The sequence below is a fragment of the Nannobrachium achirus genome, assembly GCF_963921795.1.
Source record: "Nannobrachium achirus genome assembly, chromosome: 19".
Taxonomy (NCBI): Eukaryota; Metazoa; Chordata; class Actinopteri; order Myctophiformes; family Myctophidae; genus Nannobrachium; species Nannobrachium achirus.
In genome coordinates this window covers 16610808-16638708 of record NC_137826.1, presented here as the reverse complement: position 1 = coordinate 16638708, position 27901 = coordinate 16610808, and the positions used below count along the sequence as shown (strand labels likewise).

The 27901-nt window shown below is 41.6% G+C and overlaps 1 protein-coding gene across 1 annotated transcript; it reads right to left on the bottom strand.

Moving 5' to 3' along the window:
- Positions 1–204: 204 nt before the first annotated feature.
- robo4 (roundabout, axon guidance receptor, homolog 4) lies at positions 205–24206 on the bottom strand. Its single transcript, XM_080749261.1, has 19 exons — positions 24142–24206; positions 21832–22158; positions 17521–17678; positions 15914–16034; positions 15282–15420; positions 14575–14702; positions 13973–14088; positions 12931–13162; positions 12639–12760; positions 12272–12446; positions 11337–11540; positions 10257–10299; positions 9374–9489; positions 8334–8660; positions 6244–6339; positions 5263–5410; positions 3864–4070; positions 2549–2895; positions 205–517 (listed from the first exon to the last, which is right to left on the bottom strand). The coding sequence occupies exons 1-19, from the start codon at positions 24200–24202 to the stop codon at positions 333–335; spliced, it is 3252 nt and encodes a 1083-aa protein (XP_080605387.1). The 5' UTR covers positions 24203–24206; the 3' UTR covers positions 205–332.
- Between the last annotated feature and the right edge of the window lie 3695 nt (positions 24207–27901).

Sequence of the window (27901 nt, the reverse complement as noted above, 5' to 3'; positions counted from 1 at the left end):
GCAGCTAATGTAGAACAACACCAGGTTTCATATCTGCAGAGCAGGTGTCACAAACACTGAGGATTTGGTTCCAGTTGTATCGCAAGCTTAGTAATATAGCTGTATGTTTGCACCACTGGGACATATTTGTGAACCTCCCTTTGTTATATGAACATAAATCACGAATGCCTCATTCATACAGCTGTGTCCCGTGCTAAAATAGCAGATCTACAAGCTCACAACACGCTGCGATTGCAGACCTGCCAGTTTCGGTGCTGGACACGGTCATCCGATGTTCAACTCTTTTTAAGTGTCACGGTTGTTCCAGTCTCCTGGTGTTGTTGACGCTGTCCCTAGGCGTCGAATGGTGTGGTGTTGCGTGTTCCGTGGTAATGGGCTCTGTACTGGGCCTCCATCTCCTCAACCCAGGCCATGTTCCAGTCCCACGCTGGCATGGGGTCCAGTTCCCCAACTGACTCGCCTTCTCCACGGAATGGAGGGAACAGAGCACTGAGGGGCGATGCTGGGGGAGAAAAGTCTACAACAGAGGGCAAAAAAACCTAATCAACTGTACATTTAACCATATCATACTTGTTTAAGTGAATACTTAATCCCCTCATTTTCTTCTCTCTACACCAGTGGTAAGCCCACAAGCACTTTTTCTTCGAATGTGTAAGCCGAGATCTACCACCACAATATGTTCCAAAATACACAATAGTAACACGTCATATTTATTTTTGCAATTTCTGACAGGCTCAATCTATTTGCATACATCCACATATTGTAATAGTCTAAATATGAATAAACAATTGCGAATTTTGTATGAAAAGGCCAAAATAGGATGATTTGATTTGACACTTTTTTGTTTACTTTTTAAAAAACAAATTAAAACAGAGGGAAACTAAATGAATTGCTGTAGAGTCTACACCAAATCTAGCTAGATCTACAAGCTCACTCCCTGTGACTGACCAGCTCAGTGGCCTTGTGGTTAGAATGTCCACCCTGGGATTGGGAGGTCAGGGTTCTATTCCGCAGCTGCAGACTATAGAAATGGGACCCAAGGCCTCTTTTCTTGGTACTTTGCATCAAGGGTTGGATTGGAGGATTCTTGTACATCAAGCCACCTCATGCTAGGGAAACAGATAATGGGCTCCTGCCATATTGCTCAGAAACGGTTGGTTCCCCAAGCTACAATTAATTTAGAAGCTATTTTTCACAATATTGTGAAAAATGACAAATTTGAAACTGATCTGCCCAGTGGTTTTACTAAATTATCCACATACAGCGACTCTAGACGGCTCAACCAGGTACAATGTTGTAAAAGGAAGCGAACACTGATACCATACTGTTATGTACTAAAATACAAGCTCTGTTTCTGCCCTTTCCTTTGTCTGAACTTCCAAACTGCACGGCTGCTGTGCCTTTGCAAACAAAGGACATTGAACTGCACTTCAAAAAGAACAAATGTCCAAATACAATTAAGTTAAATGCAGCCTGTAGTGTACTGCGAGAGTGACTGATGAGGTGACAGAGCAGCAACAATGCCTTGGCTCCATTTAATTCTGTTGAAGCAATTGCTTGGTACCACCTCAGATCATTTGGAATGGAATTGCCAATTGCACCAAGTGATAGGCTACACATGTACACTGAATAATAAGGGTCTGAACTCAACAGTGGGAGTACACACTCATACAGTATGTGTATTGGAAAAAAGGGCAAGTATAGTAGAATATGAGAAATAGACATTGTGAGGAGGACAATGTGCCTGGTCGAGAAATGTGTGTTTTTATGGTTTAAAAAGTATTTTTAGAGTTTAGAATTAGGAAAAGATGCAGGGTAGAGCCAGAGGTTGGGTTTAGGGGTTAGGGTTGGAGTATGATTTATACATGTATGTGAGCCTGTGTCACAGAAAATAACTGATCTACAAGCTCACAAACGCACCACAGTGCAACATGTTGTGAGCATGTAGATACATTGGCTGTGATGGGCTTTAGGATTAGGTATAAAATGGCCCCCAAAAGAAGCAAAATACTGCCAATGCTAAAATATTGCTACCTTAACTCATTCCCTGCTAGGCCCGATAGTCCCGAGAATATGCTAATGTCTCTACCCGCCAGGCCCGATAGTCCCGAGAATTTCCTGTTGTTTTTTTTTTTAAATTTTTTTGGAGCCCAAAAAATGTAGTAGGCATGATAGCAATCGCGAAATTGCATGTTTAACCCCCATAGCAACCCCATCTTTCAAACATGGCAGCCATCTTTGTTTACATTTTAGGAAAACATAATGGCTGCTATATCATGAATGCCTGAACGGATTTCCATTCGGATTTTTTTGTTTGAAAGCTGTGAGCAATGTGCACAGACACACATGGTGCATGATCTAGGCATGGACATGACATTATCAGTGCACTATGAATTACATGGAAGTCTATGGAGACAGAGGCATATGAGAGTACGAAGGTATTTGCAAATGGCGGGGTATGAGTTAACCAGTAAAGTTCTACAGGTGTTTGTATGTGTAATTGTGCATAGTCTGACATAAAATCGTAACTGTGTTCCTTCAGTCTTACCTGAGAGAGAGGCTCCGCTCATGGACTCTGCTGCCACAGCCAGGACGCGGGCAAAGTTGGCATCGTTCATGTAGGAGCTGTCCACTGAGCTTATGAGGCTGGTGCGGGCGCTGGCCATGTCGCCCTCCATGACCGAACCCCAGCTGTTCCACAGTGAACCCTCCCATTCGCTGTAGCAGGAAGAAGGCGTGCTCTGGAGGCGGGCCCGCCGTGACACGGACGGTACGGCCTCCTGTTCGTCAGCGGCAGCAGTATCATCCTCCAGCTGATCAGAGGGGTGGGGACCACAGATGTAGCCCATAGTGGGGGAGAAGGGACAGGACATGGGAGGCTCCTGTTTCAGGGCACTGAGGAGACCAGAGTGACAAGATGGACATTAAATACTGTATAGGTTAAATTGAAAAACCTGTGCATATTTACATAAGTTACAGTACAGTGGTAGCCAAACAGTTTCCCATATAGGGCCTTGTGATTTTGTGACAACCACCATTTGTATTTTATTTACTAAATGCGTTTTTTGTACGCAAATTATGTAACCCTAAAAAGGGAAAAAATGATTTAACCACTTTCAACCCGGCATCTACATCGGCCCCCACATATTTTCAGAAATAGCAAATATCTACAATGCAACATGTGTGCTTGTAGAGACGCTATTTTTGCTATGAATACATATTGGTGACGTGAGATTTTGACTTGCCCATTAGTTTGCCTTTGGCACAAAACGTTTAAAAACCAGTGAGTTAGTATAAGTATGGAAGTAAATGACTGAACGCGTAGTCTCTCTGCCAATCAGATTCCAGTAGTCTAGCACCCTCTGCTTTTAGTCTAGACTCCGTGTTGGCCTTACCCAAAGATATTTCATTAATGAAGATAGCTCAACCTCATTGGATCCACTAGAGTGCGACATCGTACACAAATCCTACAAATAGACTCCTAAGTGGGCGCCGGCTCTGACTGCAAATCTCGCGCACGTCCTGTTTACTGGTGCTATAGATCCCGCGAGAGTGTGTTGCTGGGACAGCTAAAGAGCAATAATAAAGTTGATTTTCTCCTTTGTTGTGTCGATGAAAAAAGCCACTTTAGTATGACAATTTTGTTAATATTATGTGGCTTGTGATGATCGGGTCCAATATTTAGTTCAGTGAGCATAGCTTCCGAACTATTATTTTGCTCTGTGTTCACGTTAGCTCTCTCATTGTAAATGAATAGACTCCAACCTGCTTCCGGCTCCTAAAAAGGTGTCCCCCCTACGTCATGCAGAAACGGGAAGTACGGGTCTTTTGCACCCTCTTGCTATCGCCCTCTTGGACCTTACCCTCGTCTCTCATTCTTGGGGCTGAGCTCGAGGTACTGGGTAACTTCCTGTGATGTCATCGATGCCCCTTGCTCCCTGTCCAGTGACATGCGGTAAGAGGCAGTGGAAAGGTGGCTGTAGGAGGGACAACCGATGGTGCTGGGGGTTTCGGGTGGGCTACGGTGGCCTGACCCCATATCCACGGTTAGCTTGGTAGACCGGGTGGAGCTGAGGGATGCAGGAGATTTGGACACATTATGATTAATCTCAATTATTCAAAAGTAGTACACTTACTACACTATGTCGTTTTCTAATGGTGGCCAGAGTGGCGGGTGAACATTTTTAGAGATGTTATGTTTGGGACCAAAGTGTAGGACAAACCGACCATGCAGCCATAGGACCTCTAAATGCCAATGACTCTGTGACCTTTTAAGCCTAGATATACATGACTTAACTCTGTACATTGAAGAATCATACCAGTGATCATGTCATTGTCTATTCACACAGCTTAGCCTACTGTATATCATACATTGATTGTTTTCCTGTTCATAGCTTTACTTCTAGATTAAACGTTTTTAATTGTGTATTTTCTTCAAATTCTATTAAATCAGCTATCCCCACACACTGGGGAGAGCCTCTGTCTGGACAATACATTTATCTTCACTTGTTGTTCACTGTGTTGTACTGTTCTTTGTAGCTATACATTTTCAACTTAACACGTTTATATAATTTTTACAATGATATTGTACAGTGGAGATGAATACATTGAATATAAAATTAAAGTAAACTACAAGAATGAAAATATACTCAATAAAATACCATTAGTGGGCAAAATGTACTTGTATCCGGTAGAAGTACTGTAACTGTAATTGGTTACTTTCCACCTCTGGTGGGTGTTCACCTAGTTTGTTATGACACACAACAGGATTTAGCTCACCTCCCCTTCTAGTTGTACAAGTCAAGGCAGCCTCGTGTGTTCCTGTTTTTTAATCTGTTTCTGTCTTTTCTGGATCTGAGGGGGAGGGACTCGGATCCACTTTCCTGTTAGTGTTATCTCTTTTCCTCACGTCCTACAACCTTAACCTCCCTGCACATTGTGCACAAGCAGAGCAGACATAAAGGAGAGAGCTTTGGGTTCATCTCCCGACCTGCAGAGGATACAAGTAATGTGGGAAAGCCTCCTGCATGAATCCTTGGCCTTAAGCCAAGTCGCAATGTGTTTGATTTTATTTAGTAAGTATTATGAGCATTTTGATGTTCCCTTCTTGAAGGAAACAGGTGGCTCAATTTCATAGACCGTGCCAGGATCATTTTGCTGAACCGCTTTAAAAGGACAGTCACAGGACAACATGAACAATGCACAGTTAAGACATACATTTTGAGCTGTGGGTATACTGTACTGTATATCTGCATGTCTCACCCTTCTTCAGAGGTGAGGCTGTGTGTGTCCGTGGTGTCGTCTATGGGTATCGGCGGTGGGGTGGGCAGCATGTCAACATAGTGGAGTGAAGTGGAGTAATGGAGGATGCGGGGAGAGCCTGCTAGCTTGGCACACTCTGAGCGTCCACCTAGGTCCACAGACACACGGTGCACAGCGTTAATAACAAGAAGTCTCATACATCACCAGCATCCTGTTAACCCGACACCCAGAACCTATTTCCTCAAGGCCCCCTACTCATTCTCAGCCAAAACTGATTTTAACAGATTTTTCATGTAAAGGCTTTTTTATTATTTATTCCTGAAATATCAGTGAAATGCTCAGAAATTCCTGGCAGAATTAGCGCACGAATGTGTTAACTAGTTAATAATGGAACCTTCAAAGCCAGCCAGTCTTTATGCTAGTTTATCATCTAACATGACTGGAATTCTTTGCCTTTCTCTCACACACAAGTTTTTTAATTTAATCTTTTATGTATAATGCTATACCTTCGATGTCATTAGGTTGTATATAAAGTAGTGCTGTATTTTCACCCTCTAATTGCCAAGGTGATGAACATGATTAGATTCCTTGATGACCTTGATCATGAGCACCTGGGTTGTCCTAGAGCGCTATATGAGAAACATGTCAGTCTGTGGTTTGTCAAAGGGCACTTATAATGGTCGCATGACCGAAAGGTTTGCTGCACTTTACACTTTGAGCACATGGAAAAATAAAAAGGGGAATATATTTTCTTAGTCTCAGTCTAAGGAGTCTTCCTTAAAATGTTTTGTTGAGTGCGAGTCTTTCCAACTTCTTTCCCCATATGTTTTTGAGACTACCGTACAATAAACCCTGAACTAAGCACAAAGAAGGGCGCAACACTTTACCCTGTACTTTTCTCTCACACACCAACATATTATTCATGCACACAGTGGATCAGTAGGTGAGTAGAGTGCACTGACTGTACTTTGGTGAACTGACCTGGTGGCAGATGTCCAAGTCTCTGTTTGTAGGCATTAGACACATATGTGTGGTTCCTGGTTGGCACCAAAGGCACACTGTTAACTGCATGCAATTCTAGGGGAGAGAGAAGAGTTAAGTGTTATTCTGACTGGTAAATGGACTGCATTTATATAGTGCCTTTCTAGTTTTTCGGACCATTCAAAGTGCTTAAAATCGCATCCTATATACTATATTAATTAATGACATGAAAGGCCTGAGATTGGCTTTCATGAAATACTCATTACAGGGTTCAATACTATCTTATGCATTCACTTTTAATGAACATGTAACACATAATTGCTTCAAGTCAGCCTTTTAGTTACAGCAGTCAGTTTCTCTTATCACTAAGCCACCTACTGTACCATTTACTTATGTGTTTCTAAATCAGTCCAAAAAACTGACAGTGAGTAGAGCGAGAAAGGAGATGAGTGTGCCCCTTGGCTAGCCGCAAATTGCAACACTAGATTTTATTTTAATCGGATCAAAACTGTTTTTTTGCTATCTGATTGTAAAAAACAACTTCAAATTCACCTATATTGGGGCTCTATGGAAAGCTTGGAGTATCCTCTTTCTATCTGCAAAGAGTTTCTTTCATAAATGGTTTATTTTCTAAGTGTTGAACTTCGGAAGCGCTCGTCTTCTATAACGCAGCGTCCCGCTGCCTCCTGCATTATGTGACATTTAGAACCAGCTGGTACACAGGACCGCTAACTTCCCACAAGCGCTTCCAAACTCCAGCACTTAGGCGGCATTCACACAGGCACGTTTTATTACGATTAAAACGAATCCTATAACGTATTGTTGGAAAATACACAACGGTTGGGCATGTGTGAAGACGCATCCGTATTCTTTTTCGAATAAAAGAAACGAATGCAAATCCACAAAAAAACGGTGGTTTCGATGCGCTACAGCAAACGCTTCCCTGTTGGTGTGAATCCATCCGTCTCAAATACAGGCAATATATAGAGCCATGTGCGGGTTAAATCCATAGTTATTTATAAAAGGTTAAATCCCCCTCCAGACCGTCCGTTTTCATTAGATTTCTGACCATTCTGGCCGCCTCCTCCCCTCATTGATTCAATTTCTGATCACCGCTCCCTCGATCGCACATGGTGTATTATTTGAGAGGAGTTGCTCACAGTTAGATAAAAGGAAAGTGCCACAGGAGTCACTTGTATATCATATATAGGCTATAGGCCTAATATAATATAGGCCGATGTGTGGGTCTCTCGCCCTTGCTCGCGCGCGCGGCTCTCTGTGCCAAATAATGTCCAAATGGAGACGCTTCATGCGCGGAGCGCAGAGAGGGAACCAGCGGAGGGCAAGACGAGGTGCAGAGAGAGAGAGAGAGAGAGAGAGAGAGAGAGAGACGTTGATGTCCTCCTCTTCGTAGATATTCATATCTGGCTATTAAAAGTATTTGCTGTCTGATTTATTGCTGGTAGATTTTGCGAGTCCCTCCGGCCGCTGCTGGTTTTATTTTTTGATCGCCCGTTTACGATCGTGACCGCAGATAAATAGGCTGACGCCTGCGCCTCAATTTTGCGGCGGTCCTGCGGTTACATTGTGAGTTGAACTTGAAGAATTAATAAACACAGGGAGATGGAGGGGGCATTATTATGCAGCTTGGATACATACATGTCCCATGGACAGACGTGGACGATTCCTTGTTTCGGATGACAATGTGCAGTGTGAGGGCAAACGTATCAATTAAATATGCAAGAATGTAGCAACTTCACCCCTCCCATTCGCACGACTAAACCGAATTATATTATGAGAATGTGGCCTTAGAAAACATAATCACCTGAAGCCAATTTCTTGATAGAAAGTAGCTCCTAACATGTCTACAGTGGATTTTTATGAAACAAACACTTTGCAGATAGAAAGAGTAAATTCCAAGCTTTCCATACAGCCCCAATATTGGTGAGTTTGACGCCGTTTAATACAAGCATATAGCAGGCTGCCTATGTGAGGTATTGCAACCCTAGATTCATCCGATTAAAATAAAATCTAGTGTTGCAATTTGCGGCTACCCCTTGGCATAGACATAGTCATCTGCAGTTTTTCACCTTGCTTGTTGTGGTTCTTCTCCCATGATTCTCTGAGTACCCCCATCTTGGGCTGGGAGCGAAGAGCTTGTTTCCAGGGCAGTGCATCGTGGCAGCCAGAGGCAGGGGTTTGGGCAACGGGTTGGGAAGATATACGGATGGTTTCAGTGCCGTGCTGCTGGGGAACGTTGTGGGGCATCCGTGGACGCTGACCAGGGCTGTTAAAGGTCTTGAGACCGTTCCCTGTCAAGTCCACATAAAAGGTACCATAGACACCACAGCTGTCAGGCACAATGGGGACAGTCGAGTCGACACAGCTGGGGCCATTCTTGGCTGTGACAGGCAGACCTGTGAAAGATGGAAAGAAGATTGTGTGCATGTGTGTGTATATACATGTAGGGCTGTCACGATTATGACATTTTACATGACGATTAATCGTCAGTCAAATAATTGCGATTAACGATTTAATTGTGTTTTAGTCGTTGACAATTACATTTCTGTTTGGCGTTTAGGCTTTGAAGTTGCACATGATAGATATGACACATAACCTAAATATACAAAGAAATTACTGACATATTTTTTAAAGGAGCTATAGTCAACTTTTTCATTGTAGGGCCGACACTTTGTTTACATCCTAGTCTATAGACTAGAATGTAAACAAAGTGTCGGTCTGACAATGGCCAAAATGATTATTTTATCATTATTTTACGCTTTTTGTGGTCATTTTTTTAGAAATACATATATGAAGCTTATTTTTTATAAAATATTTTCGAAACATTATTTTTATTTTAGCATCCGTTTTTCAAGAAAAAGTTGACGATAGTGGAAATAGCCGATCTACAAGCTCACAACGTTGTGAGCTTGTAGATCTGCTATTTCCACTATTTTTGACTTTTATAAAAATATATGAACATTTTTAAACATGGAAACAATTATGACGAATATGAAAAATAATCACGATTATGTCAAATAATTGCGATTAGACGATTTTGTAATAATTGTGACAGCCCTATATACATGTACATATAAGAGATCATACAGTTATAAATCACTGTACTCACTAGCACTTCTGGTGCTTGGACTTTGCTGAGTTTGGGCCCACAGGCCCTGGTACTTCTCATTAGAATAGGCAGGTCTCCATGCTCCAGACAACCACGGGGAGTCTGGTGATGCCATCCTGTGGAGAATAGCAGGATATGTGAATATGTTTGAAGTAAAATATCAAAATGTGTAGTCACAGCATCCTGTGGCATTTTAAACTGAAGGGAGTCTTCACCAGGAGACTGCTTTATTCTGTTGTTGTCTGCTAGTATAGAAGACATCGCGCCACGTTATGATTTTCTGGTGACACATTCCAGGATGCACAAACATGTGAAATCAATCTTTTGTAGCTCGAGGGTCATATTTTGAATTACATTGTTCTCACCAAGCTACTGTAAATGAGGAAATGTTTCAGGTTTCACTCAAATGTGTTGCGCCCACATTTGAGTGGGCGCAACCTAAGATTACATTCGGATGTAACTACAGTTTCTTTAAATTGTGTTCATAGAAAAAAACTAAAAACAAACAAAGGCTATCCATTAGGGAGTTATATTTCTGGTCATTTAGCATTTTGTTGAATTATCACAATGACGTAATGCATCAAAGTACCATGCTTTAAAGGTCACACAAAAGAGGTGATTTACTTTGTCTATTTGGTCTCGTTGGTATTTTCCAAGTGCTCTGGTAGAAGTAAAACAATATTGGTAGTATATAGAGACATTGCATAAGACAACCAATACTCTGAACTCCCAAATGGAAAAGAGGCATTTGTTTACATTAGATCATTTAATTGTGGCAGTGACATTTGAATTTAATTTGAAACATATCAGGCCAGTTTAACCAATGACATTTATTCTTATTACTGTACCACACTGCTAACTGTACTGTGCTTGTTTACTGTACCTGTGTTTTATGATGAGGTCTTCACTGGCTAGTTTGTGTAAACCTGAGAAGACAAGCACATAGCGAGGATGTTAATTTAACTCTGAGTGTAATTAATGTAACCAAATACATTTGTAATGTGTACTCCAGCGGTCTTCAACAAGGGGTCCGGGACCCCAAGGGTGTCCTCAGAGTTACTATGGGGGGTCCCCCGAATCTTTGTGGTAAAAATTTTTTTTATAGTAACCACTTGAACCTTAGTGTCCATATTCTGAGAACAAAGAGCTTTGGTGTAGAGGGGAAAAAGAGGAGACTAAGTACAGAGTGAAAGGTCAGGTTTATTAAAGCTATACTGTGTAAGTTGCTCAACTGGTGGTCTGTAGCAGTATAGCAAACCGCGGTCGCGTTTGCTTTTTTCGTCCGTTTTTCGCTCACGGACCGGGCCGTCAGACCACCGCGTCCGCCTCGCCTCGCCGAGACGCTTTCAATGAGGTCTCCCGTGTCCTTCTACGAGCAGCGGTTGGGGAGTTACATGCTAGACTCCTCCAGTGTAAACACTGCAGTGTACTTCCTGAAGGCGTGTTTCCTAAACCCACCAGAGAGCCCGGCAGTGTATGTTCTGCGCTGTGATTGGCCGGCAGTGTATAACCCTCGCTGTGATTGGCCGGTAGTGTGATGACGCAATTTTTCCGCGAAAACCGGTCCCGGGCAGGGATCATAGAAAACATATAAAGAGAAGGCTTTAGAAGCTGAAAATAACGGAGTGGGGGTTCTAAAACTTTAGCGATTTAACAGCTAGGACCATTTTAAGATTTGTTTTATAAAAAAAGTTACATGGTATAACTTTAAGTATTCACGGTTCAAGTGGTTAAATATCTGAAAACACAAATTGACATGAATCCAAAATACACTGATGATTGTGCTGTCAAACAATGAAACTATATGGAATCTTTGAAAAGGTTGTGGGGGTCCCTGCTTCATCTCTCTCTCAACTAAGGGGTCCTTGGCCTGAAAACGTTGAAGACCCCTGGTGTACTCAATTACAATATTAACACTTTTCTGTGCAGAGTTGAAGGTAAGCTGCTTTCCTCTGTTTTTTACCTTTAGCTTTCCTCCTGCTGCCTGTTCCCATGTGGCCTGGCCTCGTGTGCCTTCTGAAGAAGCAGATACCTGCAGCTACCAGGACACACCACAGGAGGGCAGCAACACTGCCGATGAACACTGGATCTCTGAGCAAGGCTAGGACCGGGGACTCCTCTCCACCACCACGGCTGTCTGACTGAGCCGAGTCACCTTTCACAGGATCTGAGAGCGAAGGAGGTAGGTGTGAAAGACAGAATGGGAGGAAGGGAATAAAGTACTAGGATTCAGAAAAAAGGCATCGGGATTGGAGTCGGTATACGTTTCTGTTTGTTTTGTGAATTTTAACCAATCTGTATTATATCGTCGTTGTCGGGTGGAAACCTTGTATCTCCAAAACCGTTCGTTTTGTATTTATCATTTTAAAAACGATCTAAACTAGTGAAAACAGCCGATCTACAAGCACACAACGCCTCGCACCGCGAGGCGTTGTGTGCTTGTAGATCTGCTGTTTTCACTAGTTTTGTGCGACGGTCTTGTATTATGAAGCAGGGCTTTACTTTATGAAAAAACATACACATTTGAAACTTGGAGATACGAGGTTTCTGCTCGACAGTGACGATATACTACGGTATATTAATACAATACAAAGCACAATATAACTAGCACGTCTACAGTGGCTTGATATGGTCTCCATGCTTTTCTGTTGAGACATTTAGATCATGTGGTTGATTAGGACACTGGTTTTCCACGAAGCGCAATGCCCAAACTGATTTTCTGTTTTGGCTCAACCAATATAAATGTCGCTGTTCACATGGGTGATCCAACTTGCAGCTTTAAAGTATATGTTTGAGATCAATGAGGGTTGAAGGACAAGCAGCACAGGCTCGGTTTTAATATTTTGATGAATTGGCTACTTTTATAATTCAACTGAGTCAAAGTGGCAGGTTCCTCACCTATGATGAATCCACGGGGTTCACTCTTTGCCCCTGTCCCTGCTCCGTTGGCAGCCGCCACAGTGACCCAGTACTGTTTTCCTGGGCTCAGGGTGAAGATGTCCAGACTGTGTCTGCCACTATCCACTGTCCAGTTCTGGTACTGATGCAGCCCCGTTGACTCCATGCACCACACCTGGACAGACAGACAGACAGGCAAACATCCATATATGATAATCCAATTGAATTCAAGGAAGAAGGATTAAGTAGGCTTGCAATTCTAAACATGAAAATGTTTCTACTGTATATGGATTGCAAGCTTTCACTTGGATCCAACAGCGTTGTGGAAATAACATGTGTATTCTGTACTGTAGGTGTAGTGCTGTACCTGGTAACCCTGTATGATACCGTTGTGAGCTTCATGGGGGGGAGGCTCCCAACTCAGATGGACTGTATTATTTTGCTCAGCATTTATCATTACGGAGACCGCCAGCGGTGATGCACTGGGCACTGTGGGAAGATGTCACACTTATCATCTTAGGATGCAAAGTGTGAAGTAATACACGTACGTTTGGAGAAGTAGAATGATGGGTCTCGGGGATCTCAAATGGCCCGGGTCACCGGGTGGCTTTTCCACATGCACTCTCAACCAAACACTGAAACATTTCTCCGATTCTCACCTATCTCAGGCACTCTCAGATGCCTGGTGTTGCTCTCCCTGCCGTACAGGCTGCTGCCGTATGGACGAACTTTGAATTCATACTTGTAGCCTCTCTTCAAGGGGCCGACCTGGGCCTGGTAATAAGGCAGCGTCACTCTCTTTGCTGCCCAGTCAGAGCTGGCAGGCAGTAGAGAGCGGTAGAGGACCTCAAAACCATTGAGGTAGTGGGGCTCGGCTGGGAGGGACTGCAGCTGTGTAGCCAGAAAGGCAAGGCAAGGCAACTTTATTTATAGAGCACCTTTCATACAGCGAGGCAATTCAAAGTGCTTTACAGAATAAAATCAAATACATTCACAGTGCAACAATGCATTATAAAAAAAAAAAATATAGACCTATATATTACATGCAATTAAAATAAGAATAAGTAATGTAAGAGCACACGATGACATGCTAACCATCAGAAGAATTACAGACAGTTGTAATAAGTGTGCACTTTGAGCGAAAGCTGCTTATACAGCATTAAAAAAATATATAATCTGAAATGAACAAAAAACTCTGAGACAAGTTACAAAGGCCAGAGGCATCAACGTCTTAATGTAATCACGTCGAAGCCTAGCTCTGGCTGACGCTCTGACAGGCGGCTGGCTAAAAGACTAGACCACTCTGTAAAATAAATTATTTTTGTCATGAAATAAAATGCACCCACCTCGAGCCGGGAGCGACCCACCACAGACACAACCCACAAATAAGCGGTGGTCGAGTTGGATGCGTTTTATTTCATGTAAAAAAAATATATACATATTTGACAGAGTGGGTGGGGTGCTGAGAAGTTTCCCACTGCAGAGAATAGACTTTCAAAACGCAAGACTACCTTTGGTTAGGTGAGTAGCGAAGTAGTTTAGTTTATTTTGACTGAAGTTGATCTGTCGTAGAGGTACAGAAATCCTGGTTTAGTCTTTTAGTCAGCCGTCTGTCAGAGCGTCAGTGCAGCTGATGCTCTGGACCAGAGCTAGTAGAAGCCATACTGTTCCAAAGATGCACAGTAAGCACTGTCACATTACCTTCCACTGTACTTGGGACATGTTGGATGCAGGGGCCATGATGGTGACATTTTCCAGTTCCACTCGCAGGGCAGACAGCTCTCTGTGAAGATCTTTTAGTTTGGTGTTGGCTGCCTCTGGAAACACAATAGACTTCTTCAGTTGTTTTATTGTTTTTTAAGGACAAATAACCACCACAAGGTTGTAAACTAATTGAACATCATAAACTGTCATCCTGGTCAATAACTTTTTCTATTCATAATATATTTTCAAATTTGGGGGTAAGTAAACCTTTTAGTTTTGTGAAGTGGATGGTTCACTCCAAGCTGTTTATGTTTTTTGAGGCCCAATTGTCTTAATTACATAAGGTGAGAATAGACATTGACAGTGCATTACTTTAAGAGCTGGGTATTATGGGTGTGTATGTTGCTTATTGCGTAAATAGTTTTATAGTTTTGAATGAATGAGGAGACAGAACAGGTGGCCAACATTGCTGTATATTTTAAACGGCTGACATCACACACTTTTGTTCACCAATGCACATCCTGGGCATTGGCTTTGCAAGTGCCAACCTTAGCTTACCTTCCTGTGACGACATCCAAGTCATTAACAGCGGTGCTTACCTTCAACCACTAGCTGTGCACTGGCGGTGACTACACCCACGTCATTAACAACAGTACATGTGTACATCCCAGCATCCTGGGCTGTCACATAGTGGATTTGGAGACTCTGATCTGGGTTCACCAGATACCTGCACAAAGAGATAAATTAACCAATTAAAAAAAAAATCTTTTTAATGACTTAACTATCCAAAACAATATAACTAGCACATCTGCAGTGGTTGAAGGTGGACTCCTATTCCACTGAGAAATGCATGTAAACACTGTTGTTGACAATGTCAATAAAGGTATTGGAAGCAGATGGTGCCACGGATTTGACCGTTCTTTTCGACTGACACTAGATGTGTCGCCATGTTTATTGCAGTTCAGACATTGTTGCAATTACCTCTCTCCATCGGGGGAAGGAGACAACATACAATAGAACTTAAGGATTGTGTATTTAATAACACAGATAAATGCAAATCAAAACTGTTACTGGTTTGATTTATGACTCAAGAAAATAACAATAACAATAATGTCTCCACAGTTATTGTCTTAAAAGCACTGGATAAAAGACTCGGTACACATTTAATTAAATATTACTGGAGAAACTCTAATCTCCCATGAATTTCACCTCATGATGATGACCAACCACAAATATTAGGTGTCTTGAGACAACGTGTTATATAAAATAAAGTGAAAAACAAATGTATGGTTATGATTTGTAGTACCTGCCGTTGGGTAAGGGTCCCTGCTCTCTACTCCAAACAACAGAAGGTGGCGGGTCACCTTTGGCTTGGCAGTGGAATTGCGCCGACTCCCCAGTCCGTACTGACATGTTCATTGGTTTCAGCATCAATACAGGCTTAGCTAGAGAAAGAGGTAACAAGAATTTAGTTCTGCACTTGAGGGTGGTAACTGTTGTTATAGTTTGTACCACTTTATCGTCGTTGTCGGGTGAAAACCTTGTATTTCCAAATACCGTTCGTTTTGTATTTACCATTTTGAAAATGATTTAGCTATTGAAAACAGCCGATCTACAAGCACACAACGCCTCGCACCGCGAGGCGTTGTGTGCTTGTAGATCTGCTGTTTTCACTACTTTTGTGCGACGGCCTGGTATGATGACGTAGGGCTTTACTTTGGGAAAGAACGTACACATTTTAAACTTGGAGATATGAGGTTTCTGCCCGACAGTGACGTTATGCCAGTCGAATGTTTACTATTATTGACATGCTGAAGGTACTTGCACTTCATTGTTAGGACCATTGTTTAGGACTATATGGTCCTTTTAGGTTAGGTTACCTGGTTAGATTAGCATTTGGACATGGATAAAACAAAGACACACAGTGCTCCTCCTCACCCAGCACAGACAGCCGAGCAGCCCTGCTCTCTCTCACTCCTGCAGGGTTGGTAGCCACACAGACATATTCCCCTGAGTAGGATCTCTCCGCAGGGGCTATGATCAGCTTCCCAGTCAGCTCCTGGAAGACGAGGAGAGGATGGGGTTACAATGTTCTTTTCGGGAAGCACAATGTTGTGAGTGTGTACAAATGTAAACAAATGATGCATGTGATGGTCTATTCATACAATCTAAAATTACAAGCAGAAAAAACAAATACTTATAATAGTTAATAGTTATACTGTATGTAGTACACCACATACGGGTGTTACAAGGGGGGAGAAAGTGGGACTGAGTTAAGGGCCATTTATAGTTACGGATGGATGATTTTGTGTACGTTTGGGGTTGAGGAGGAACTTACGGTAATTGCATTGACATGCATAGTTCCGTCCGTTCTCTGTGTTATATACGGTTCAATTACATACTGTATCCAATAGATGGCACCCAAATGCATCTTCCCAATGAGCAAACATGTTGATAGGCATCGGCGATTACATGCATTAAGTAAATAGCCTACAGCCGTGCTGTGCGTTCTTTCAATGGCATCGTACTCTATTTTCACTCCATAGTTGATGTCCCTGCACGCCGTCGCCGTCGGAAAATGCTGTTATTAAGCCTATTATTAATATTATTATTTGGATAAAGTAGAACAACTTTTAAAACCAATCATAATCATTTAAAATGGTATCATGATCTGACACTGGCACTTTGCTGCTTCTGCGTTCTGCCTCCGCTGCTGCTGTGTGCACTGCAGTTGTACAAGTGGCAACAGGTCTGCGTCCTGAACGGCTTGTTCACTGTTCAGCGTTACTTTGTGATTTATTTATTTTTTACTTCCTCCTACGAAATGGATACCAGAAAAAAAGACGAAACATTTCTCCCTCTACTGCCCCCACGGTTGACAAAAGTTCGCCACGGGTACTTCATGTGTACGTACGTTTTTATCGGTTTTAATCCGGTTGAGTGTTGTCCGTAACGTTACGGACATAGACAATTACGTCCGGAGCTACGGAGAGACCGGATCAAAGTACTCTCCGTCTCCGTTCGTTATGTATCCCCGCGTTGTTTATGTACTACTATGCATGGTACTTTACTAGGGCCCAAGGTGGAGGGGCCTTCATTATGCTTTAACTAGATCTGCTATTTTTGAAAAGTCGCGAGAATGTGTGCAAATCTTTGAACATATACATTTTTTTAAGCGAACATTTGTAACTCAAATTTTGCTTCTGGGGGTCCCTGGAACTAAATATTTTGAGATGGGGGTCCGTGGCCAAATACATATCATTTTGGGGGTCCTTCACATGAATAAGTTTGAGCACCACTGACATACAGGTAGAAACATAGGTTTTTCAAAAAACCTTAGAAGGATTTGAAACAGCTGATCTACAAGCTTGCAGCGCGGCACACGGTGCCGTGCTGTGAGCTTGTATATCTGCTATTTTTCAAAAGTTAAAGCACAAAATGTGAGTGAATCCTTGTACCCAGGGCCCAGAATTTGGTGCAACACCCATGACACCACATGTAACACTTGGATTGGATATAACTTCAGGGCATGCTCAGGCTCTTACAGTGTAGCGGTGGTCGGTGCTGTTGATAGGAAGTCCAAACTTCCTCCAGGTGACGTTAGGTTCAGGGTGTCCCACCGGGGGGACGCAGTTCATGACGGCTACATCTCCCTCCGCAACCACCACATCACTGGGTTGCACCTTGAATTCATCCCGTAACACTGTATTGTGGAGAAGAAGGGTTGGTCAATTTAGTTGTAATATTGGCAATATTGTGCACTTATGCAATGATTATATATTTACTCATTTAACTATTCTATCCCATAGCAGGCTGGGGGGAACCCAGCTCCCAGAATTATTTGTATTATCTCAGACATTAGATATTCACTCCACAGTAGTGCCTGTGTGCCAATCTGTGTGCCTGACCTGTGCCTGTAATGTGTACAGTATCTGGAAAGCCATAGCGGTTTGTGAGATTAGCCACCTACACCCTCCTGTCTCAAACATTACAGTTTTCATGCTGTAGCATTCTCTTATTGGCTATAATTTCCTTCCAATGTTTGCAGGAGGGGTCTATGGGGCTTTTAAGCCGTGACATCATTTTGTAGGCAGAGGAGAACTCTGCCCCCAGAGCATTTTCTGTCCCTCGCTATTTCAACAGATCCGAGACAAAAATAACGACTAAAGTATAATTCTACCACTTTCCTGTCAACAACAAAGAGAAGAAAAATTAGTTAATAGTAAAAATAGTAAAAAGATTCACGGCCGCTGGGGGCAGAGTTCTCCTCTGCCTACAAAATGATGTCAGACTAAACAGCCCCATCCTATATTGGCTAGAGAGGGTGGGCAGACATAACAAACGTAACATTGTTGCTCCGATCCACACCAAACATTAGAGTAGTTACACCAGGGGCCACAAGGGGACCCACCAGGGGCCCCCGGGGCCCACAGGTTTACCGTTACTCCTATCTGCACCAAACTTGGCACAAACATTGTTCAGGGGTCTGCCATAACAATATTCACACCAAGGGCCACCGGGGCCCCAAGGGGCCACAAGCGCTTTGTTTCTCCAATCTGCACCAAACGTGGCACAAACACTGTTCAGGGGTCTGGCATGAGAATTGTCGCACACACAAAAAAAAACTAAATTGCACACACATGGGGCACTACCGCAGTGTTACAGCAATGGTTACCATTTCCAATGGCTATAACTTGCTCTGATCAGCGCGATATATAGGACTAGATTTGAAGGCTGCGCAGTGCGTAGTGGCCTGAAAATCGAGTTTGACAAAAATGCAGAAAATCATTAAAGCAGCATCAAAAGGGATATCCCTTAAACCCATAGGGGGTGCCAAAATAGTAGTTTCATTTTTCCCACCAAATTTTGTACAGATGATGTTGATGCGTTATGAGACAATTAACCGATATTCCATACTGTTTGTCTGTCATTGCCTTCAAACATAGTGGGAGGGGCGCATATTTCATAAACATAAAATGCCAAAAGCAACATCCAATCAACCCCACATTGGAATCAGATGTTGAGGGCCTCTGTAGAGTGCACCTCCAAAACCACTTTCAGTTCTGCCCAAAGCGGCAACACAAATGTGGAAAGTTGAACCATCCCCCCAAGCTTCTTCGCTTCCTGGCAGCTGCAACCCACGACTATTACACAGCCCTGTCTAGGCTACACGGCCTGGTGGAGATACTGTATATGCTCCGCAGAGCCCTCTTTTGTTAATTGATTATTATTTTTTGTAACTATCAAAAGCTTGATGCATGTCGAAAACAGCAATTTATCAAAATAGTCCAACAAACCAAAAGACCAGTCCCTGTAGCCATGCAATCAAATGCATCTTCACCATCTGTAAGTTAGATGCTACTGCTGTTCAACACATGGAATGTAAAGTGGTGAACACACACATTGACTTTTATTACAAGTTTCAAAGACTTTAAAGCCCTTTATCTCATTGATTGCAGACGACTCTCATGCGTACACACACACACTATTCCATACTGGCATTCCACCTATATCCTGGGAACAGCAACATGTGGCATTTTATTTTTCTTTATCATCTCTCTTTGTGTCTAAGCAAAGGATTCTGTTTTTCTGTTGTGATATCCATAGTCTTATCCATTATTGTCGACCCAAGAAAGAGTTGCATCATTTGCAGCACCTCAAGGGGATTCCCATAAGTAAACAGTGAGGGTCGGAGGTCAATGACCAGCATTGTGAGACCCCGTTCTCTCAAACAAACATTGACATTGGACCCCTGTCTCTTTCACCATAAATACGTGTGTGTGTGTGTGTGTGTGTGTGTGTGTGTGTGTGTGTGTGTGTGTGTGTGTGTGTGTGTGTGTGTGTGTGTGTGTGTGTGTGTGTGTGTGTGTGTGTGTGTGTGTGTGTGTGTGTGTGTGTGTGTGTGTGTGTGTGTGTGTGTGTGTGTGTGTGTGTGTGTGTGTGTGTGTGTGTGTGTGTGTGTGTGTGTGTGTGTGTGTGTGTGTGTGTGTGTGTGTGTGTGTGTGTGCGCATTATTAGCTGCTAAAATCAGACTGATTGGACTCTAAATTCTTTAGTATTCAAAGCATTAACAGCAGGTGTTGGTTAATTGTGGGTGTATGTGTGTTGTGGTGCCCACATTGCCCGCATCTGCTCTCTGAAGGGATAGAGGGATTATAAAACTTTACTGTTGGAATTTTCAGGGGATCTGAGCCACAGAAAGTAATTGTAGATGTCTACCTGAGACAACATACTTAAAGGAGCTATCGTCAACTTTTTCATTGTAGGGCCGACACTTTGTTTACATCCTACATGATCCTAGTCTATAGACTAGAATGTAAACAAAGTGTCGGTCTGACAATGGCCAACATGTTTATTTTATCATTATTTTACGCTTTTAGTGGTCATTTTTGAATAGAAACACATATATGAAGCTTATTTTTTTATAAAATATTTTCGAAACATTTTTTTTTTTTTTTTTTTTGCATTCGTTTTTCAAGAAAAAGTTGACTATAGCTCCTTTAAGTTAGCGGAGGCACCCGCTGGCCTATACCGGTCCAGGCGCATACCACATAGGCTCTGATGCCTGACAGCGTGCCATGGGTTCGAATCCCGTTCCTGACGACCTTTGCTGTATGTCTCTCTCTCCCCATCTCTCTCCCTATTTCCTGGTGTAGATGTGTACAGCTTGTTTAGCACATTTCACTACGTGTCTGTCATAGAGACAAGTTTCTTAAAGTACAGAAGCTATGACTATGGCATACTCTAGTAGTCTATTTATGCAGGATCACACTCCATTATCGCTTCCATGCTTCCATATCGTCGTTGTCGGGTGAAAACCCTGTATGTCCAAAACCGTTCGTTTTGCATTTATCATTTTAAAAATGATTTAAACTAGTGAAAACAGCCGATCTACAAGCACACAACGCCTCGCGGTGCGTTGTGTGCTTGTAGATCAGCTGTTTTCACTACTTTTGTGCGACTGCCTTGTATGATGAAGCAGGGCTTTACTTTACTAAAGAACGTACACATTTGAAACTTTGAGATACGAGATTTCCGCTCGACAACGACGATGTACTGTATGTGGACTCACCTTGCGTCGTCAAACCAGGATTTTGTCTAAGTGACCTATGTGGATTTGCCTTTCCTTGTTGCACGAGCTGGTGAACTGCACCTGCTGCAGCATTTACTGTGTACACACACCTGCACAATACTGAACAATGCCTGTCACCAGGCTGGCCTGACACACTGGAACACTTTCCTTGACAGACTTTTTTTCCTTATGTTGGATTACCTCCCTTTTGGTGGATTTGTTCCCCTTTGCTTTCCTGCTTTCCTTTGTGGATCTACTATGGAGATTTTAACCTGTGAAGTTTTGTCTTATGCAGACTTATTACCTTGTACCTTACCTTCCCATGTAGAACTGATGATGAATTGCAACTTTTTGCACCTTATGTCTAACCTAGCTTAACCTGCTGCTTTTATCTTTTTATCTTTGATTTTTCTTTTGATATGTTTCTTTTCTGTTTTTCTCCCTCTCTCTAACCTCCCCCTTTTTTCTATCCTGAAAATCCTGAAAACTATGAATGATGGAGCTTGCACAAAAATGAATTTAGCCTACTTATTCACACCTGTGATGTGACGATGCAATTTATTGATTGATTTGGATTCTGCATATATGATGCTGTTCTGAACACCATGTTTCTACTATACAGTATGTTATCTGTATATTATCTTTTTTATCATCATTTAATTTCTCCCCAGCTCATCTCTATCCTCTCCTTTCTCACAAAACTACAAAGATAATGGGAGCGTGCATGACAAAAAGAATTTCACACAATTCTTTTACACCTGTAAAACTGTTGCACAAGTCTTACCTGCGATGTACAATGACGCGTTGCGACTGGTAGCCTTGCCCGCGCTGTTCCTCGCCACACACGTATACACGCCTTCATTTGACTGGCCCCTCCTTCCTCCGTCCACACTCAGGAAGAAGATGCTTCCGTCGACAATGATGGCCGTCGATGGCGATTGGCTCCTGTCCGACGTGTCCAGGGGTTGGCCGTTGCGTAGCCACTCAATGGTGGGCTCAGGGTTTCCCTCTGCCCGGCAGGACAGTCTGGCAGGAAAGCCTTCTTTCACCACCACATCAGAGGGATGGTGGATAATGCGGGGTGGAACGTCCTCTGCATGTACCCTTGAACCTGAAGAGGGGATATTGGTTAATGGTTATAGAGTTTAGCATCTAGTACGGATGTTTGATAACAGGGACAGGCGTGCATGGTTATGCAGCTGCATAATAAAGTTAGAGATGAAGCCAAAGAAACTGAACGGCAGTCCCCATCAAAACCAAATAGGCTGCATCTGGAACCATGTGGTTTTGTTTTGAAGTAAAAGGCTGTAGTTAACTTTTTTTTATTTATTTTTATGTGGGGAAGCACCACACCCAAACAGCAGCCCCCTAGAAGTAGGTAGCACCATCCCTGCTTTCATTAAAGTCGTTTTTTCTCAGGACGGCAACAAACAGTATTCAGTGCTGTTACCAACAAACAACGTCTATTTGCAGCCAACAGTGTAGGGAATGCTATTGTTTGAATAGATGACCACATTGAAGGAAACGGGGGGGACTGAGATCAACTTCCTGCACAGGACAGGAAACTTGAGCAAGTCTCAGTCATCCCCAACAAAAGCGAGTGGAACTCCCTCATCAACACCGTATCCGGAACAGAACAAAAGATCCCATTTATACAGGAATTCCACTAAAAGTGACTTTTAGCCATTATGAGAAAAGGACACACCATTTACCATACTTAAAAAGAAAAGAATGTCTTATTAGCCTACTCACATTAATACATTATACAGGTAGACCTAGATGTCCAAATTCAATATGACAATATAACGTGTGATAAAATAGTGGTCCAAATTATTTTTCATCAAAGTAACTTAAAATAAGCCTGCAAAGAAAAGCATACTTTTATTTGTTTTAGTTTCATAAATGTGACTTTGTAATGTAGCCTTTTTTAAACTACCGGTAATCCCTGTATAAAATCGGTTTAATCTGTAGACTATGTGTAAACTCTATATGTGATCATTAGGTGTGGCCCAGGAGTGGAAATTAAAATAGAATTGTGGTTTGTTTTTTGTATATTTGTAAAGTCATCATTCAATGACCTCTTGGTCTGCCTGCCTAATAGGATAAGACTGTTGACAGCCTCCTCATTTATGAGGGCAATCACTACACAGTCAACTGTGACATTTTAAATGTTCAGTAAAACACTCACATGTTAACAAACTATGCAACTGAGACAGCAAAGTGGTAGTGAGGTTCACATCACAATTTAACCTAATTTAGCCTATCTAGACTAATTATCACTTTATGGGACCTGCTTCCCCTAAGTTCCCTGTCCCACCCCAAGTAATCACTTGCAAATGGATATGATTCTGAACTGTGCAAAAAGTTACAAATTCTGAGATTTGTGGTAGTTAACAGTGGTGGAAAATGTACTCACTACTCACAAACAAGTAAAGGTTTAAGTATCAATACTGAAATATAGAAATGCTCTGTTACAAGTAGAAGTACAAAATGTTTGCCAAGGTATAAAATAGGGCTAAAGTGTAATAGTGTATAATGGATGTTTTATAATAATATTATAATGTATATCTGCAAAGTAACTAGTAACTAGTAAAAGTACATCTGAGATCTGAAAATTGGAAATCCTCAGGTAAAGTGCAAATACCTCAGTTGTACTCAAGTAACCTACAGTACTTGAGTAAATGTACTTAGTTACTTTACACCACAGGTAGTTTAGTTATCAACACAATAAGATACTGCAGGACAGGTGATTAAGACGTAGGGCAAGTGAACAACCCAATCTAAAGCCTTATTTAAGACTATTTAAGACCAAAATTAACAGCAAGCGTCAGCTTTATATACAATTCATAACATTGTGTCAAAGCAACAGTTAATATTAAGTCGCAAGTGGACCAAATACCTTTTCAAGAAGGCTATTTTTCTTGAAACACCCCACAAAAACCCATATCCTATGACAAAACTGTTGAGTAGGCCTAGCCTACATTTATCAGGGTTTAGATGAGAGCCATGCGCTATCACGGCTGAAAAGAGATGTCCTAAAATGGAATTGTTTTGTCAAAATAGAAGGCTACAAATAAATGAAACGCGAACTTACCTTCTGGGCTTCCAATGATCCCCAATAACGCCACCAGTCTAATAAAAACGCTTCTGGTCATTTTAAGGCTATAACATGTGAACCAGAACAGCTGATAAATAGGTCTACTAACTACTGGCTGCAGCGTCGGTAAGGCGCAGCGCATTTACGCATTAGGTGACAAATCCACATAATTCAATTCAAACCGTTTGGAACTTTGAAGCTGCTGCTGCTGCTACAGTCCAGAGTCACAATTGTAAAATTCCAACCGAACCTCGCTGGAATGGTGGATTCCAGGCTGTCTAAACGTAAAGGGACAGACAGTGCGTCAAAATGTTGACAGTCGCCGAGTCGCGCCAACTTTAGTTCGTGTGTTTGTGAACCAACAACAGCTGCAGCTCTGATGGATGAGGATGCTGCAGTCAGTGTGTGAAGTTAGCTTGACGGACAGTCAAGTGGCTTCAGGTGGAAGGAAGCCCCGAAGCCCGACTTCTTTTGTTTTTAATTAAATATTGCCTAAACGGTGTTGTATTAAGTGATAACTTTTGTTTAAAAAAATAATAATAAAATTAAATAAAAAAAAAAACGTTCAGTCGGTGGTCTGCCAACAAACAATTTTCAGGTGGATTCCAAATGTATCCAATCAGGAGAGATCAGAGCCCGAGCCCCACATCAGTTGTGTTCAGGTTACAAATGTGTATATTGATTTATTTATAGACTTCCACTTTCACTTGTTTATCCTGTATCTATTCCTGTACGAGTTCTAGCTCCTGATTGGATGAAAGTGGTATCCCCATATGTAATGTAATAAATCATAACTCTTGTAGAGGTAGTTTATATTGGGACGTTAAACGTCTCAATATAAACTACCTCTATATACTACAAGAGTTATGATTTATGGCAAATGTAAATGTAGCCTATTTTCTGTTTACTAAAAAAAGAGCTGGAGAGACCAGACCCCATGTTATTGAACAACACTCTATTGCAGGGGTCTGCGACCCCTAGGGGGTCCGCGGGGGTATTGCAGGGGGTCCCCGAAATTGTTGGGGGAAAAAAACCTATAGGCCTATGTTTTGTTTTTATTTAAAAAAAACATGATTGTGACTCTTGAATAGCTTGTTTATTGTGCAATTGACAGATTAATAGTAGGCCTATTGACATTGGTCCTCAGTGTTTATAAATGGCAGTGGTACGGCCACTTGTACATAAAATAAAAGCATGAATATATTATATATAATATCTATTATTTTAATAGCATAGTATTGAATGGACAATAACATGGAATGTTTATACACATGAAACACAATTGTATACGTTGTTACCCCATCCTGCTCCCTGCTCCATCTCCCCATCAGTTTGGGGGTCCCTGGCCTGAAAACTTTGAAGGCCCTTGTTCTATAGCATTTCATAGCTCAATACTTTGCCAAATATTCTAAAAGTAAAAATGGAAAGTAAAGTACATTTACACAAGTAAGTAGGCTTCTTGAGTACAACGTTGAGATACTTGTGCTTTACTTGAGTATTTCCATTTTTTGCTTTTCTATATTTCCCAGATTTCTCAGAGTCAGATCTTGTATGCGTAGGCCTATGCCTACTTTCTTCTCTGCTAGACAGAGTTACACTTTAGTTACTATAGATGCTTTTCATGTGAAGATTCGACACAATTTGTAACAACTTCTGTTGGAGAGATTTGATGCAGGCAGGAAAAAAGGCAGTTTCGGTCCGTTTTACAAAGAATAGAGGGTTTAAGCGGTTAATCTTCTCACGACCCTTCAGATGTATCTTTGGAGGGAGCTGACCCCTAGGTTGGCAGTCACTGGACTAGTAACGGCACTGTCTCCGTTTAACAAGGGCCTAACTGAAACTAGCTAACTGAAGGTAGTTCACTTCAAACAAGCCCCACCTTCAGCATCTACAACAGTGTTCTTCTCGCCCCCCTAGTGGCGAGAAAAAGAACCTCTGGGAACTCAGATTGCTACAACAGTAACATGCTGTGTACAACACTGATGCTTCAGAATTATTCTAATGATGACTGTAATAATATAGGTTATCAATCCGAGGGACCAAACCAGTACCTTTACTACATTTTTACTACTGGTCATTTTACTTGACCACTTTCAATCAAACATTTTGGCATGTCATTATAGGCAAACATGGTCAGAAATTGTTAAAAAAAAAAAAAAAAAAATGCTGATCTACAAGCTCATACACCACCTCTGAATAGTTGTCATGGATGAACTGAAACTGTTAAGGTTGTGTAAACATAAGTAGCCATTCCATTTTTCAAGGTGTTGCCAATCCAATGTCAATTTGGGCTGCAGTTCTGTCCACACTGCAAGGCGACAGGAAACTCAGACTCTCAGGCCTTAAAACAATTGAAGGAAATGCTACTTCTCAACATCTAAGGTTACACAGATACTGCATGTCATACTGTACTTAACTTTAGTTCTATCTTTGACTGGACTTTGCTCACCATAGCAAGTATTACATATACGTGTAATATTATAAAAAGCTTAAAAAAATAGTTATGTAATGCATACTTTAGTGAACCCATTTACATTTCTCAAAGAAAAACTGAAAGTATTCCCAAAGTAATTCTCTTTATGTTTTGGCATTCATGCATGCCTTCTTCAGAATTAATATTATACTGCCCTTCATTATAGTCGCCTAAGTTAGTGCATACTCAAGCCGTAAAGCAGTAAAAACAATGGGTTCAAGCTCGACCGTAACTGTGAGGTGTATAGAAAAAGAGCACAGCAGAAGCTAATAGTAACTTAACCCAATTATCCAAGAACCATAGCAAAGCAGGGGCAGGCCAGAGAAAAGTGAACTACCACTAGTTCATTGGTAGCAAAAGAACACATAAATAAAGTATTGTTCTGTCAACTGGTCATTGTGAGGCCCAGAAAGGGCCGGGGCCAAATGATGGATGCTTATATTGATCCAACAAGTTGGGCTTGATGGCCTCAGCATCGGCCAGCTTTCAGCGCAGCAACAAAAGCTTTAGAGAGTATGAGGGATGAGTCTACTCTCAACACAACCCATGGGAATGATGGTGGGCTGAGATGTGCCCAGGGAATGAACCTCTTTCATGCTCTATAGTCCAAAGGTCACAACTACTATTGGAATGGGTAGGAGGGAGGGATGAAATAAGGAGGGAGAAAAAGAATGAATGTGTCAGATGTAGTAAGGAATGTGTAAAATACTGACTTAAAGAGTAAATCCTTTAGTGTTACTTGACTGTTTGAAAAGCACTTGTGTGTGCTACATAAACAATCACTGCCAACATGAAACACTGCTTTTAGGTACTTGGTATGAACTAAAAAAGGAAACTTTTAGCCAAAGCATGCCCGTAATTCCATTAAGATTTAGATCATATAAAAATATTAAAGACCGAAGTCCCTGCATTTTTAAATGTCTGTCTGCCACATTAAATGATTCATTTATCATAATAACATCTAAATGCTTTTTTGGGGTATTTTGTTACTTTGTGATTCAATTATTTCAAAAGCAAAAATACTGGATTGAAATCTTTACATTTTCCACCCATATTTTGTTGAAGTTCATAATCTTGGCCAACACGATGAATATTTGAACTCGGATGCAGATGACGATGTCACCAAAATAACATTCTAACATGCTATAATTAAAATAAATAGCCTATAAGTGAATATATATATATATATATTATATATATATATATATATATATATATATATATATATATATATATATATATATATATATAATGTTTTATATATAAACAAAAAGAAAAAAAAAC